The 15,388-nt window shown below is 44.3% G+C and overlaps 1 protein-coding gene and 1 long non-coding RNA gene across 3 annotated transcripts; one reads left to right on the top strand and one right to left on the bottom strand.

Annotated features, from left to right (window-relative positions):
• Positions 1-1,603, bottom strand: LOC118390730 (uncharacterized). Its single transcript, XR_004826987.2, has 2 exons — positions 446-1,603; positions 1-271 (listed from the first exon to the last, which is right to left on the bottom strand). It is a non-coding gene; the product is annotated as an uncharacterized LOC118390730 (long non-coding RNA).
• Positions 1,604-9,842: 8,239 nt separating this feature from the next.
• Positions 9,843-13,602, top strand: LOC118390223 (mitochondrial uncoupling protein 2-like). Of its 2 annotated transcripts, none has more exons than XM_035780570.2 (8): positions 9,843-9,985; positions 10,350-10,485; positions 10,793-10,999; positions 11,164-11,371; positions 11,473-11,670; positions 11,774-11,875; positions 11,976-12,156; positions 12,341-13,602. In XM_035780570.2, the coding sequence occupies exons 3-8, from the start codon at positions 10,874-10,876 to the stop codon at positions 12,453-12,455; spliced, it is 930 nt and encodes a 309-aa protein (XP_035636463.1). In that variant the 5' UTR covers positions 9,843-9,985; positions 10,350-10,485; positions 10,793-10,873; the 3' UTR covers positions 12,456-13,602. The 2 variants fall into 2 exon arrangements, with proteins under 2 accessions (XP_035636463.1, XP_035636465.1); XM_035780572.2 differs by having other exon boundaries at positions 9,875-9,985; positions 10,379-10,485.
• Positions 13,603-15,388: the final 1,786 nt, after the last annotated feature.

Genomic DNA, 15,388 nt, shown 5'->3' with positions numbered 1-15,388 from the left:
TCAGTTTCAAAAACATTTATTTTAGGGCATGTTTCTTTCCATAACTTAAGAATCTTCTGCTGCTCCATTACATTGTATCAATAAATTGCTTTAAAAGCTATGCAGGATTAAAACATAAAAACATAACAGAGGAAAATACACAAGCCCAGGAGGCAGGTTGTCCATGGTCTATTAACTTCCATTGTCCTACAACCTAAACCATCTCACACATAGCCCAGCAAACAGTAACCTGCCAGACCTCTGGACTGCATCACTTCCCATGGGCAGCCACCTAAAACACAGAAAAAAACAGGGTTTAAATACATGCTACCTGTAAAATCAATCAGTCCATTATCCAATCAAATCACTCATTTAGTCAATAAGGCAACTTGTCAAACCTGTGAGGCTATGGCACAAGGTGACAGTGCTCAAGGTTTGTAAAGTATTTGAACTGATAATATCTTACTTTGCAGTTTGCATATATAGACCATAGGTCATGTTCTGATCTCTTATGTCCATAGAGGGAGCAAGTGTACATGTGTATCATACTATCTGAGAAATGAATTGCAGTCAAAGGAGGCCTCACACAAAACCCCACCCTCACACAAACGTCCAGTCACAGGCAGGTTTTGTCCGGTCAGTGGGCTTTACTAACCTCTTAAGGATGTACTGACCGATATATTTATAGTGATGCAGGAATGATCTATTTCACCAGCCTGAGCCAGAGTACATAGTAGACTGAGGGAGGAGGGGAACGAGACATCTGGTGGCTGTGTGAGGCAGCCATGTCTGGAATCAGTTTCAGTTTTATAAGAGAAGAGAAGTGGGGGCAGGGCAGGCTTGTGAGCGAGAGGGTAGGGTGGCTGTTTACCAGAGTGTGTGCGTAAAGGTCATAGGATGTGTCAAGGAAACTGGTTCCAGCCAGAGAGAGAGAAGACATGCAGGTGGCATCAGAAGTCTCTCCTCCCCTGTAGTAACGTGTCACAGTGTACCCAAACTACAGTACATGCCTGTGATTCCTGTGGTCGTGCCTTGTGGAGCTTGAACAAAGGCAGAGCTATGGTGTAGTGGTGTGTTCCAGTGCTATTGGGTGGCAGTTGAGTTTGTTAGTAGCTAGGTTTCCATCCAATTGGCAACAGATTTTCAAGAGAATATTAACAAATCTGCATAACTCAAATTTGCGAATTTTCCCACCAGAGATGTGTTTCCATCAAATTGACTTATTGTGCGATGGCATAGTGTACATAAAAATAGCTTTCGCTATATACCGAATAAAAAACACAAGTTAAATGGGTGTCCGTTGTATTTTCAACTCTAATTATGTTTTTTTCACTAAATGTTTTGCATTATACAGTGCCTTCAGAAAGTATTCACACCACTTGACTTTTTCCAGATTTGTTGTGTTACAGCCTGAATTTAAAATATATTAAATTGAGATTTTGTGTCACTGGGCTACACACAATAGCCCATAATGTCAAAATGGATTTGTTTTTTGAAATGTTTACAAATTTGTTAAAAATGAAACGCTGAAATGTCTTGAGTCAATAAGTATTCAACCCCTTTGTTATGGTAAGCCTAAATAAGTTCAGGAGTAAACCTTTGCTTAACAAGTCACATAATATATTGCATGGACTCACTCTGTGTGCAATAATCGTGTTGAAAATGATTTTTGAATGACTACCTCATCTCTGTACCCCACACATACAATTACTGTATCTTTAAGGTCCCCAAGTTGAGCAGTGAATTTCAAACACAGATTCAACCACAAATACTCACTCTAACTTAAAAGATAAGGCCAAATATAAACTGGAGTTGCTAACCAAGACAGCATTTAATGTTCCTGAGTGGCCTAGTTACAGTTTGACTTAAATCAGTTCGAAATGCTATGGCAAGACTAGAAATCGCTGTCGAGCAGTGATCAACAAACAACTTGACAGACCTTGAAGAATTATAAAAATAATCATGTGCAAATATTGTACAATCCAAGTGTGTAACGCTCTTAGAGACTTACCCAGAAAGACTTACAACTGTAATCACTGCCAGAGGTGATTCTAACATGTATTGACTTAGGGTTGTGAATACTTATGTACATTTGATATTTCTGTATTTAATTTTCAATTAATTTTCTCAAATTAAATTTGCTCAAATGTTTTCACTTTGTCATTATGGGGTATTGTATGTAGATGGGTGAGATGTAAAAAAAAAAATCCATTCTCAAAATGTGGAATAAGTCAATGGGTATGAATACTTTCTGAAGGCTCTGTATAAGGTTCTTTTGAGTAAAGTCAACCCAGACAGTGAAGGGCTGTCCCAGGCCAGCACGATGCTTGACCTTTCTTTGGGACTCAAATAGAAGTGCAAATGGATGTTACATAAGGCTTTGCCATTTACTCATCATACTGCGTGAAATATTTTATCTGTGGACTGTTTCTAAATATAAAATCAGCTGGCTAGAAAAAACATTTTCTGCTCAGTGTGCGTGTGCATGCATGTGTGGGAGAGAGGAAAAATACATATTAAAAGTTAAACTAAAGTCAGCATTAAGAGTTAAGTGATGGAGCAGAAAAGGAGGCTGGAGTGCAGAGTATGTGGAAGGAAGCAGGGATGGGCGAAAATTCCAAAATACAGATACAATGCTGACGATGCTGATCCAGGTGAAGGCCCCAGTGCAGCAGCAACAGCACATGATGGAGACGATGATGATGAGGAGGAGACCATCTCTCTGGATTCCAGAAGGCATGAGGTATCATGGTAAGACTGTGAAAGTACTATTTACTCTACAATGGTGAGGAGTCCTCATCAAAATCAAAAAATCTAATTTCTTTTACAGGACCCAGATGCTATACAGTGGGAAAACCAGCCTGGCAACATAGTGCGTATTAATAAAAGGTTTAGTTTAGATTAGTCTAGTGTTAGCTAGCTACATAGCTGTCTTTGTTTCCAAGATAATTGTGTAGTTTAGTGTGTGTAGCCTTGGAGTGATTATCTTAATTCACTGAGGTTCGCTAGCCAGCTATTTGTCGTCCTTAACGTAGGAGACTCTGCTAGCTAGCCAACAGCTAACAGCTAACAGCTAGCCTACAACAACCCGGTCGCATTCCGCTTCGCTCCACAGTTAGTATCACATTTTCATTTCATTACAGTACAACGGTTTGATTTGTTTGATCGTAGCTAGCTACATAGCCGTCTTTGTTTCAAAGATAATTGTGTAGTCTAGAGCGATTTCCTAGGTTAGCTAGCCAGCTATTGTCGTTCTTTTAACGCAACGTAACGTAAACAACACTGCTAGCTAGCCAGCTAGCCCCCGATTAGCAGCACTGTAGAAACTATTACACTCAACGGAACGACTTGATTAGTGTAGTGTCAACAACGCAGCCACTGCCAGCTAGCCTACTTTAGCAGTACTGTATCATTTTAATCATTTTAGTCAATAAGACTCTTGCTACGTAAGCTTAACTTTCTGAACATTCGAGACGTGTAGTCCACTTGTCATTCCAATCTCCTTGCATTAGCGTAGCCTTTTCTGTAGCCTGTCAACTATGTGTCTGTCTATCCCTGTTCTCTCCTCTCTGCACAGACCATACAAACGCTCCACACCGCGTGGCCGCGACCACCCTAATCTGGTGGTCCCAGCGCGTACGACCCACGTGGAGTTCCAGGTCTCCGGTAGCCTCTGGAACTGCCGATCTGCGGCCAACAAGGCAGAGTTCATCTCAGCCTATGCCTCCTCCAGTCCCTTGACTTCTTGGCACTGACGGAAACATGGATCACCACAGATAACACTGCTACTCCTACTGCTCTCTCCTCGTCCGCCCACGTGTTCTCGCACACCCCGAGAGCTTCTGGTCAGCGGGGTGGTGGCACCGGGATCCTCATCTCTCCCAAGTGGTCATTCTCTCTTTCTCCCCTTACCCATCTGTCTATCGCCTCCTTTGAATTCCATGCTGTCACAGTTACCAGCCCTTTCAAGCTTAACATCCTTATCATTTATCGCCCTCCAGGTTCCCTCGGAGAGTTCATCAATGAGCTTGATGCCTTGATAAGCTCCTTTCCTGAGGACGGCTCACCTCTCACAGTTCTGGGCGACTTTAACCTCCCCACGTCTACCTTTGACTCATTCCTCTCTGCCTCCTTCTTTCCACTCCTCTCCTCTTTTGACCTCACCCTCTCACCTTCCCCCTACTCACAAGGCAGGCAATACGCTTGACCTCATCTTTACTAGATGCTGTTCTTCCACTAACCTCATTGCAACTCCCCTCCAAGTCTCCGACCACTACCTTGTATCCTTTTCCCTCTCGCTCTCATCCAACACTTCCCACACTGCCCCTACTCGGATGGTATCGCGCCGTCCCAACCTTCGCTCTCTCTCCCCCGCTACTCTCTCCTCTTCCATCCTATCATCTCTTCCCTCTGCTCAAACTTTCTCCAACCTATCTCCTGATTCTGCCTCCTCAACCCTCCTCTCCTCCCTTACTGCATCCTTTGACTCCCTATGTCCCCTATCCTCCAGGCCGGCTCGGTCCTCCCCTCCCGCTCCGTGGCTCGACGACTCCTTGCGAGCTCACAGAACAGGGCTCCGGGCAGCCGAGCGGAAATGGAGGAAAACTCGCCTCCCTGCGGACCTGGCATCCTTTCACTCCCTCCTCTCTACATTTTCCTCCTCTGTCTCTGCTGCTAAAGCCACTTTCTACCATTCTAAATTCCAAGCATCTGCCTCTAACCCTAGGAAGCTCTTTGCCACCTTCTCCTCCCTCCTGAATCCCCCCTCCTCCCTCTCTGCAGATGACTACGTCAACCATTTTGAAAAGAAGGTCGACGACATCCGATCCTCGTTTGCTAAGTCAAACGACACCGCTGGTTCTGCTCACACTGCCCTACCCTATGCTCTGACCTCTTTCTCCCCTCTCTCTCCAGATGAAATCTCGCGTCTTGTGACGGCCGGCCGCCCAACAACCTGCCCGCTTGACCCTATCCCCTCCTCTCTTCTCCAGACCATTTCCGGAGACCTTCTCCCTTACCTCACCTCGCTCATCAACTCATCCCTGACCGCTGGCTACGTCCCTCCCGTCTTCAAGAGAGCGAGAGTTGCACCCCTTCTGAAAAAACCTACACTCGATCCCTCCGATGTCAACAACTACAGACCAGTATCCCTTCTCTCTTTTCTCTCCAAAACTCTTGAGCGTGCCGTCCTTGGCCAGCTCTACCGCTATCTCTCTCAGAATGACCTTCTTGATCCAAATCAGTCAGGTTTCAAGACTAGTCATTCAACTGAGACTGCTCTTCTCTGTATCACGGAGGCGCTCCGCACTGCTAAAGCTAACTCTCTCTCCTCTGCTCTCATCCTTCTAGACCTATCGGCTGCCTTCGATACTGTGAACCATCAGATCCTCCTCTCCACCCTCTCCGAGTTGGGCATCTCCGGCGCGGCCCACGCTTGATTGCGTCCTACCTGACAGGTCGCTCCTACCAGGTGGCGTGGCGAGAATCTGTCTCCTCACCACGCGCTCTCACCACTGGTGTCCCCCAGGGCTCTGTTCTAGGCCCTCTCTTATTCTCGCTATACACCAAGTCACTTGGCTCTGTCATAACCTCACATGGTCTCTCCTATCACTGCTATGCAGACGACACACAATTAATCTTCTCCTTTCCCCCTTCTGATGACCAGGTGGCGAATCGCATCTCTGCATGTCTGGCAGACATATCAGTGTGGATGACGGATCACCACCTCAAGCTGAACCTCAGCAAGACGGAGCTCCTCTTCCTCCCGGGAAGGACTGCCCGTTCCATGATCTCGCCATCACGGTTGACAACTCCATTGTGTCCTCCTCCCAGAGCGCTAAGAACCTTGGCGTGATCCTGGACAACACCCTGACGTTCTCAACTAACATCAAGGCGGTGTCCCGTTCCTGTAGGTTCATGCTCTACAACATCCGCAGAGTACGACCCTGCCTCACACAGGAAGCGGCGCAGGTCCTAATCCAGGCACTTGTCATCTCCCGTCTTGATTACTGCAACTCGCTGTTGGCTGGGCTCCCTGCCTGTGCCATTAAACCCCTACAACTCATCCAGAACGCCGCAGCCCGTCTGGTGTTCATCCTTCCCAAGTTCTCTCACGTCACCCCGCTCCTCCGCTCTCTCCACTGGCTTCCAGTTGAAGCTCGCATCCGCTACAAGACCATGGTGCTTGCCTACGGAGCTGTGAGGGGAACGGCACCTCAGTACCTCCAGGCTCTGATCAGGCCCTACACCCAAACAAGGGCACTGCGTTCATCCACCTCTGGCCTGCTCGCCTCCCTACCACTGAGGAAGTACAGTTCCCGCTCAGCCCAGTCAAAACTGTTCGCTGCTCTGGCCCCCCAATGGTGGAACACACTCCCTCACGACGCCAGGACAGCGGAGTCAATCACCACCTTCCGGAGACACCTGAAACCCCACCTCTTCAAGGAATACCTAGGATAGGGTAAGTAAGGGTAAGTAATCCTTCTCACCCCCCTTCTCACCCCCCAAAAAAAGATTTAGATGCAAGTGGCTGTTCCACTGGATGTCATAAGGTGTATGCACCAATTTGTAAGTCCCTCTGGATAAGAGCGTCTGCTAAATGACTTAAATGTAAATGTAAATGTAATACAAAATACCATAAAGATCAATGTATCAAAATATATGTCATTAAATCCACTTCACAACACAACACTAAACAATAAATTAATTGCATTATAACGATGGCAAACGGTCCCCTTAAACTGTTAGGGCCTACTTAAAGCTGTCCCAACACCAGAGCTTTCCTTCCATCACTACACCTGGTTATCAGCGGAGCCTTGTCTGGCAGTGAAACAGTTAATTCAGCCTCATTTACTGCCTTTTTATAAAACATAGCTGATATGGCTGACTTGCTTAAACAAATGTGGTTACTACTGACAATTGAGATGTACAAACTATGGCATAAGGGGACGACGAACGTATAAGAGGCATCCACAATTTTGATTAAGACATAAATGAGCGAGCTAGGATGGATGTAGTTAATATAAGTATAGGTTCAGCACTTTTGAAATGTACAGCAACAGAATTCAGAACATAAGCTATTCTTACAGTATTCTCCCTTTACACCAAGTCAGAAGCGTAGGCTAAATAAAGGGGGTGTATAAGCAGACAATGAAAGCTCTTACAATATTCAATGATTACATTTCTCTTAAACAGGGTATAGGCTACCACCAAGTCAGAACAGTAGGCTATAAACGAGAAAGGGAACAAATGATTAAGGTGAGGCACATGGCAACTAACAGCTTACTAACTGTCACGTCTACTCCCGCTCCCCCTCTCCAGCGTTCGAAGTCGGAGGTTTACTAACCACTCGTCCTGGCAACCATCATTACGCACACCTGGCACCATCATTACGCGCACATTCACCTCATTATGAGGCACACCAGAAATCCATCACTTCACTGATTACCTCCCCTATATCTGTCACTCCCTTAGTTCCATTCCCCAGGCAGTATTGGTTATGTATTTCATGTTTAGACGCTACTCTTGTTTTGTTTCGGGCCATGTTTCTTGTAATATTAAACGCACCACCTGCAAACGCACCTGCTTTACGACTCCCAGCATCTCCGTTGCAGAATACTGCCTCAACAAATGGAAGCAGCAGGGATCCATCACTTCACTGATTACCTCCCCTATATCAGTCACTCCCTTAGTTCCATTGCCCAGGCAGTATTAGTTGTGTTTCGTTCTATGTTTCTTGTACTATTAAACTCACCACCTGCACCTGCTTTTCAACTTCCAGCGTCTCCGTTACAACTTACACTTGGTATTACGTTCTTAGCTACAGTATACAGTACATATCTCCCTGGCATATAACATAATTTATGCAGCAGCATAGAAGACATTTTTGGACTCACCATTGTGCTGTGCGCATTTGAACAGGAAGGTGGCGTGACGGTCCTTGTCGACAAATTTTGTCATCAAAGACTGGCGTTCTCTGGATTTATGGTGCTTTCAAGACCACTGGGAACTCTGAATAAGTTGAAATCATGACGTAAGTGATCTTCAGGTCAGAGCTCTAGAAAGAGATCCGAGTTCCCGACTTGGAATTCCGAGTTGGATGACCATTCAAAATGTATTTTCCCAGTCAGAGCTAGTTTTTTCCAGAGTTCCCAGTTGTCTTGAACTCACTGAAGTCTGAGATGTCCAAGTTTCCAGTTGTTTTGAACGGGGCAGAAGTCATGCTGTATTGACAGACAGCATGGCCAAAGTATTCAACCTTTACTGACCCATGGTGTTGGATGTTTATCCTTTTGGAAAAGAGACCCTTTATCCCAGACTTGGACCACACACCCACTCCACTGATGGGCAGGATAGTGATTGCTTTGCAACGCTTGCAGTTAGCCACTGATTCCTTCCAAACCACTCATTGTTGAATTTGCGATTTCCAACTTGTTGTGTAATGCTTATGGCCTATGAGCACCGATATAATTACTCTTCGTAAGACAAGGATTGAAAAGGATTTGCCAGTAGATTGTCGATGTGATTCAGGATGACTGCGTGCTAGCTAAGATTTTGAAAGTATGATGTTGACATGATCAGTCCAAGCAAAGCTACGGTAGATATAATGTGATTTGACATTGTTTTATCTGTGGCCAATGACCTTGAGCATTCTTGGATGGGCACTTCTAATGTAACTCTATAGCAGCACCCAAGGGGCTTGAATTTTCTAGCTCTCCCCGTATATTTTGCAGTGACAGTGTCCCCATGAGTGACAGAACACCGAGCCAATCACGGCGCAACTAGAGAACATTACCAACCCCTACGCACAGTATTTTCCACTGGCTGCCCCACCACAGAAAACACTGAGCTAGGCTGAAACACTGGCATTTTGAAGCTGCCTTACTACTCAAAAAAGAAAAAAAAGAGACCATGTTTTTTTTTATTGTTTTTTTTACATTGTTTGCAAACTGATATGTGACATGTATTAATGCCAAAATAACATGCAAAAAACCTGCCCTGAATGAACCTGCCTTGAATAACGGGTTGCCACTGGTCGGAACTAGAAAACTCAGACATTTCCGACTAGCCAGTGAACAGAGCATAGGACTGAGAGTAGTGAGAGTTCTGCGCTCACTGACTGAAAAAAAAAGGAAGAGCAATTTTGGAATCCAGACAAGCCCCTCCGCCTGATTGGCTAGACTCTCACCTATTATACAACCCGTGACCAATAACATGAGTGTGCTTAAGATGTAAGCAGGATACTAGGAGGTAATATGTAAATAAATGTTCTGTGTTAAAGAGGTGACAGATGATGTGTCAATGTTATTTCGTCATGTGAATAAATTAAGCACACAGCTGTTTAGGAACAAAAATGTTTTTCTAAATAAATAAAAATTCTATAGCCTATTTGACATTAAATGTAGGCCTATTTCAATAGCTCAGTACACAGCTGTTCGATCTGTGTTTGAAAAATGAAAATGAGGCCTATAATGGTTTGAATCATTTTCATACCATATTGTTTCTTGTATACTAAATGTAGATATTGTAGGCATATTATTTTTGGATGTGTTATTTACAAAGGCATACATCAGTGAGACAGCATACATTTTAAGAAATTCACCAAATAGGTTAAATAATTTGGATAAAAACATGGTCTCATACAGGCTTGAATTCAGCCTAATAACCTGTGAAGAGCATGTTTGAAATGGCCCATTGCATAATATACAACTTCACAAGTTTAGATGCAGATACAGTAAACAACAGCCCAAGACGCACGACCTGAACGTGTTGTCCTACCATAAACACTTGACTTGAGATAAACATAGCATGTGTGACTCACTACGCAGTTTGACGGTATGCCTGAGCTGCAGCGCGTAAGAGGAGCCTATAAATTGAGGAGTGCTTTTGTAAAAGTGCAGTACCCTGAAACAGCAAGGCGCAAAACACAACAGGATTAAACAAATTGAGGATTAATTTTTATTTTTGCGTCATATATTGGATTACATTTTTTTTTTAATTCCAAGAGGTAAATATACAGATTAATTGCTTGATATATGACAGAATAAGAGCATTGAATAATTTAACCTACACTTGACTCTATAGCCTGCACTTATAGATGTATTTTTGTGACAATTTGTTTGACAAGTAACTAGGTTATTTTGTTGAGTTAAAATTGTTTTAAATTTAAATAGAAGTAGCAACAGTAGGTCTACTTGATGGTAAAATAAGAAGAAATGGTGCCTATGGTAGGACTAGCAGCAACTGTAATGAGTGGTAGCATTTTAAGTTGTAATAGAAAAGTTATCATATTTCATGCCAGATAAAGTCATGCTTTACCATCATTATAGTCATAATCATAATAATCAATGAAAGTTTGTTGATGTTCACAGGTAGTGGCATGCTGCTTTGCTGTCTCCAGACAGATTTTATGGACCAAGGCATTTCATCAGGAAAACACCTCCAAACAAGACATTTACGTGTGAAAGAGACTTGAAGATTCTCCTCATCAATATCGCTCACTGACAGGTACTACATCCCACTGAGAGCTGCACTGTATGGGGAAACTTTGCATGTCCCGCTTAGCAGGGGGAGACAGTGATTGACCGCACCATTCTCTGTATAGCTACAATGCAAGTACACTATGTCAGTTTGGATGAACATACTATGCTAGCAGCAGTAATCTTAACCAGACAAGTCTATGTGCAAATTCATATATGATGGAATGGAAATGTGAAATGCAAGTGGTCACCTGTCCTTCATGAAAATACCTCTGTGTAATGTGATATAGTATCCAATCATTATCTCTGTCCCCTGTCCCCTCTGTTAACCACAGAGTTGATCAGCAGGCTGATCCTTGTTGTTCTACTGTTGAACTGATTGTCTTGAACTCAAGCAACACATCTCCGGGACAGCTATGGTTGGAATAAAACCCACAGACCTGGCGCCAACGACGGCTGTCAAGTTTGTTGGTGCAGGCACAGCAGCCTGCATTGCTGACCTTGTGACCTTCCCCTTGGATACTGCCAAAGTCAGACTACAGGTGAGGGGCATGGATGGATGAGAGGCAGGCTAGGTGGCCTTGATTAAAACGGAACATTAAATCTGTACAAATCAGTTAAAATGTAGATTGAATGTGAGTGAGCGCAAGCCGTGGTGAACATCCCCCAGTCAGGTGTCAGCAATCCTATCTACTTTATATTCCAGATTCAAGGGGAGGCTCAGTTGGGGCATGGGGCCCAGGCTGTGAGGTATCGGGGCGTGTTTGGTACCATCACCACCATGGTGCGTACGGAGGGGGCCAGGAGCCTCTACAGCGGGCTGGTGGCAGGGCTCCAGAGGCAGATGAGCTTCGCCTCCGTCCGTATCGGCCTCTATGATTCCATGAAGCAGTTCTACACTCATGGCTCTGACAGTAGGTTTTACAACCCCTATATAATCTAACTTGTGCTGACCTCTATCTTATACACTTAATTTATTGGGGACCCATAACTAACTGTGCACACCTCTCTTCAGGTGCTAGCATCGTTACTCGGCTCATGGCAGGCTGCACCACCGGAGCAATGGCTGTGATGTTTGCTCAGCCCACAGACGTGGTCAAGGTGCGTTTCCAGGCTCAAGTACGTCTGGCTGACGGGGTGAAGAGATACAACGGTACTATGGACGCTTATCGGACCATCGCCCGAGATGAAGGGGTGCGGGGCCTTTGGAAAGGTTGGTAGCAATCTCACAGTCAGGAAGGAAAAATGCCTGTCCTGAAAATATTAGAGCAACTGTGAACAAAAAACATACTTAAATCTATGTTCCTCTGTTCCAGGCTGCATGCCGAATATAACGCGCAATGCCATTGTGAATTGTTGCGAGTTGGTCACCTACGACATCATCAAGGAACTCATATTGAAGTATGACCTAATGACGGGTAAGGTTACTCTCTAGTTTTGACCAAGAACTGTGTTACATAACATATTAATGTAGCTATGTAATGTCAATGTCATGTATGTTTGATATTTCTCCCCCAGATAACCTTCCATGCCACTTCACGGCTGCGCTCGGTGCAGGGTTATGTACCACCATTGTCGCATCACCAGTAGATGTGGTTAAGACCAGATTCATGAATTCAACGTCAGGCCAGTACAGCAGCGCAATTAACTGTGCCTACACTATGCTGACTAAGGAGGGGCCAACAGCCTTCTACAAGGGGTAAGAGTTTGATCATTAAGGCCTGCTAGAAAACATTTTGAATTACATTATCCTAGTTTAGAATGGAAAACTGCTGCACCCGCTATAACATCTGCTAAACTGTGTACATGACTAATAAACTTTGATTTGAAAACACCTGTCTGCTACGCAGCTATAATAGCATCTCCTTTCCACTCTCTCACAGGTTTGTGCCCTCCTTCCTGCGACTGGGGTCCTGGAACATTGTGATGTTTGTGTCTTATGAGCAGATCAAGAGGACTATGATGAGAACAAAGACTTCCTGGGAGTCACCATTCTGATTTTTTGTTATTTTTCTAATGTTTCTCTGGACTGAGCCTTGCAGGCATGAAGGCTTCACCACAGCACAGTGGAAATCACGCCTGTTCTCCCCCATTGTTCCATGAAATGGATTTCTGGAGTGGGCTTCTAACAGTGGTGACATATGTTCATTTTTAAAGCCAGAGAGTCAGATATGTACGATTCACAGGAGGTATGTGGCACCTAATTGGGGAGGACAGGCTCCTGGTAATGGCTGGAGCAGAATGGTATCAAATACATCCAACATGGTTTCCATGTGTTTGATGCCCTTCCATTTGCTCCATTCCTGACATTATTATGCTCCGTCCTCCCATCAGCAGCCTCCTGTGGTAGGATTATCCACCACTATACATGTTAAGGTGTAAGGCCCAAATGGGGCCCATGTAAAATGGACTGGTAGCAATTGGCCTGTGAAACAATGGCCACTTTTAGATAGTAGAGCGGAGCCATAGACCGTTCACTTTTAGATAGTAGAGCGGAGCCATAGACCGTTCACTTTTAGATAGTAGAGCGGAGCCATAGACCGTTCACTTTTAGATAGTAGAGCGGAGCCATAGACCGTTCACTTTTAGATAGTAGAGCGGAGCCATAGACCGTTCACTTTTAGATAGTAGAGCGGAGCCATAGACCGTTCACTTTTAGATAGTAGAGCGGAGCCATAGACCGTTCACTTTTAGATAGTAGAGCGGAGCCATAGACCGTTCACTTTTAGATAGTAGAGCGGAGCCATAGACCGTTCACTTTTAGATAGTAGAGCGGAGCCATAGACCGTTCACTTTTAGATAGTAGAGCGGAGCCATAGACCGTTCACTTTTAGATAGTAGAGCGGAGCCATAGACCGTTCACTTTTAGATAGTAGAGCGGAGCCATAGACCGTTCCTCTTATTCTCCCTCATTCTTTTTCTTTGACTTTGTAAAGAAATGTTTACAGTTGTGTGCTTATAATGAAGTTGTTTATATTTCTATGTCTTATTTGTTTACATGTGGCGTTTTCTCATTAAGATGTGAAAGCTTGGTTTATCGCTGGTCGATATCTCATTATCAGGTCATGAATTATGTATATTCCAATGCAAATGCAATACATTCGGTTGACCTAAAACATAAATAAAGCTGCACTTTTTCCCCCAATTGGGTTGCCTTTTTGGACATAAAATTACATTCTAAATGGTAGAGAAGTATAGAACTAACCTCACTTACAGCTCTTTATCTAATGGGATTAATCTTCTCTCTGTAAAATACGATTTTGACCCCTGAAAAAAGAAATGGGCGTGTAAGTGGGGCAGACTTCACTCGATACACACCTGCTTTCTTTTACAAAATGGAGCATCTTTATACTTTCTTTATCCTTACTTTAGAGTGACATACACATACAATAGTGTGCTAAGTGAGATGTAAAACTGCAGACCCAAACCATTGACGTTAGTGAACCAAATACCTTCTTCCATAATATTTGAGAGACACGTAACAGCAGAGGAAAGTTAAGCCAGAAACAGAGGAAATGCTTAAAGTTCTATTAGCACCAACTGATTCTACATGCATCATGCACTCAATTGTTGTTAATATTATTTCATGTTTTAAAGTAATAAATCAAAATCAAATCAAATCAAATTTATTTATATAGCCCTTCGTACATCAGCTGATATAAAAAAAAAAAAATATATGCCATTTAGCAGACGCTTTTATCCAAAGCGACTTACAGTCATGTGTGCATACATTCTACGTATGGGTGGTCCCGGGATCGAACCCACTACCCTGGCGTTACAAGCGCCATGCTCTACCAACCCTCGTAATGTTGCCGCTCAGCCTTAGCTGCCTCCAGTTCCTCCTGTGGACGGGGATTCTCCCCGCCTGCCTCCAGGGTCCCTTCCCGTCCAGGATCCCCTCCCATGTCCAGGAGTCCATTACACCACGCTGCTTGGTCCTTTGGTGGTGGGTAGTTCTGTACGACGTTATGTTGGCTGACAATTTGATACCTATGCTATCCTTACGAATCACAGCAGCATGTATGTTATCCAATTACCTAACGTTAGTTGACTTCTAATACATCTAACTTGCCAGGCAGTATATTAACTATAATCTAACTAACTATCCAATGTTTCTTGTTTTTAATATATATATAATATCTCAAAGTGCTGTACAGAAACCCAGCCTAAAACCCCAAACAGCAAGCAATGCAGGTGTAGAAGCACGTGGCTAGGAAAAACTCCCTAGAAAGGCCAAAACCTAGGAAGAAACCTAGAGAGGAACCAGGCTATGTGGGGTGGCCAGTCCTCTTCTGGCTGTGCCGGGTGGAGATTATAACAGAACATGGCCAAGATCTTCAAATGTTCATAAATGACCAGCATGGTCGAATAATAATAAGGCAGAACAGTTGAAACTGGAGCAGCAGCACAGTCAGGTGGACTGGGGACAGCAAGGAGTCATCATGTCAGGTAGTCCTGGGGCACGGTCCTAGGGCTCAGGTCCTCCGAGAGAGAGAAAGAAAGAGAGAATTAGAGAGAGCATATGTGGGGTGGACAGTCCTCTTCTGGCTGTGCCGGGTGGAGATTATAACAGAACATGGCCAAGATGTTCAAATGTTCATAAATGACCAGCATGGTCGAATAATAGTAAGGCAGAACAGTTGAAACTGGAGCAGCAGCATGGCCAGGTGGACTGGGGACAGCAAGGAGTCATCATGTCAGGTAGTCCTGGGGCATGGTCCTAGGGCTCAGGTCAGTTGAAACTGGAGCAGCAGCATGGCCAGGTGGACTGGGGACAGCAAGAAGTCATCATGTCAGGTAGACCTGGGGCATGGTCCTAGGGCTCAGGTCCTCAGAGAGAGAAAGAAAGAAGGAGAGAATTAGAGAACGCACACTTAGATTCACACAGGACTCCGAATAGGACAGGAGAAGTACTCCAGATATAACAAACT

This window comes from Oncorhynchus keta, chromosome 11, assembly GCF_023373465.1.
Source record: "Oncorhynchus keta strain PuntledgeMale-10-30-2019 chromosome 11, Oket_V2, whole genome shotgun sequence".
Lineage (NCBI taxonomy): Eukaryota > Metazoa > Chordata > Actinopteri > Salmoniformes > Salmonidae > Oncorhynchus > Oncorhynchus keta.
Note: the sequence above shows the minus strand (reverse complement) of the source record. Positions and strands in the feature narration are given on the sequence as shown.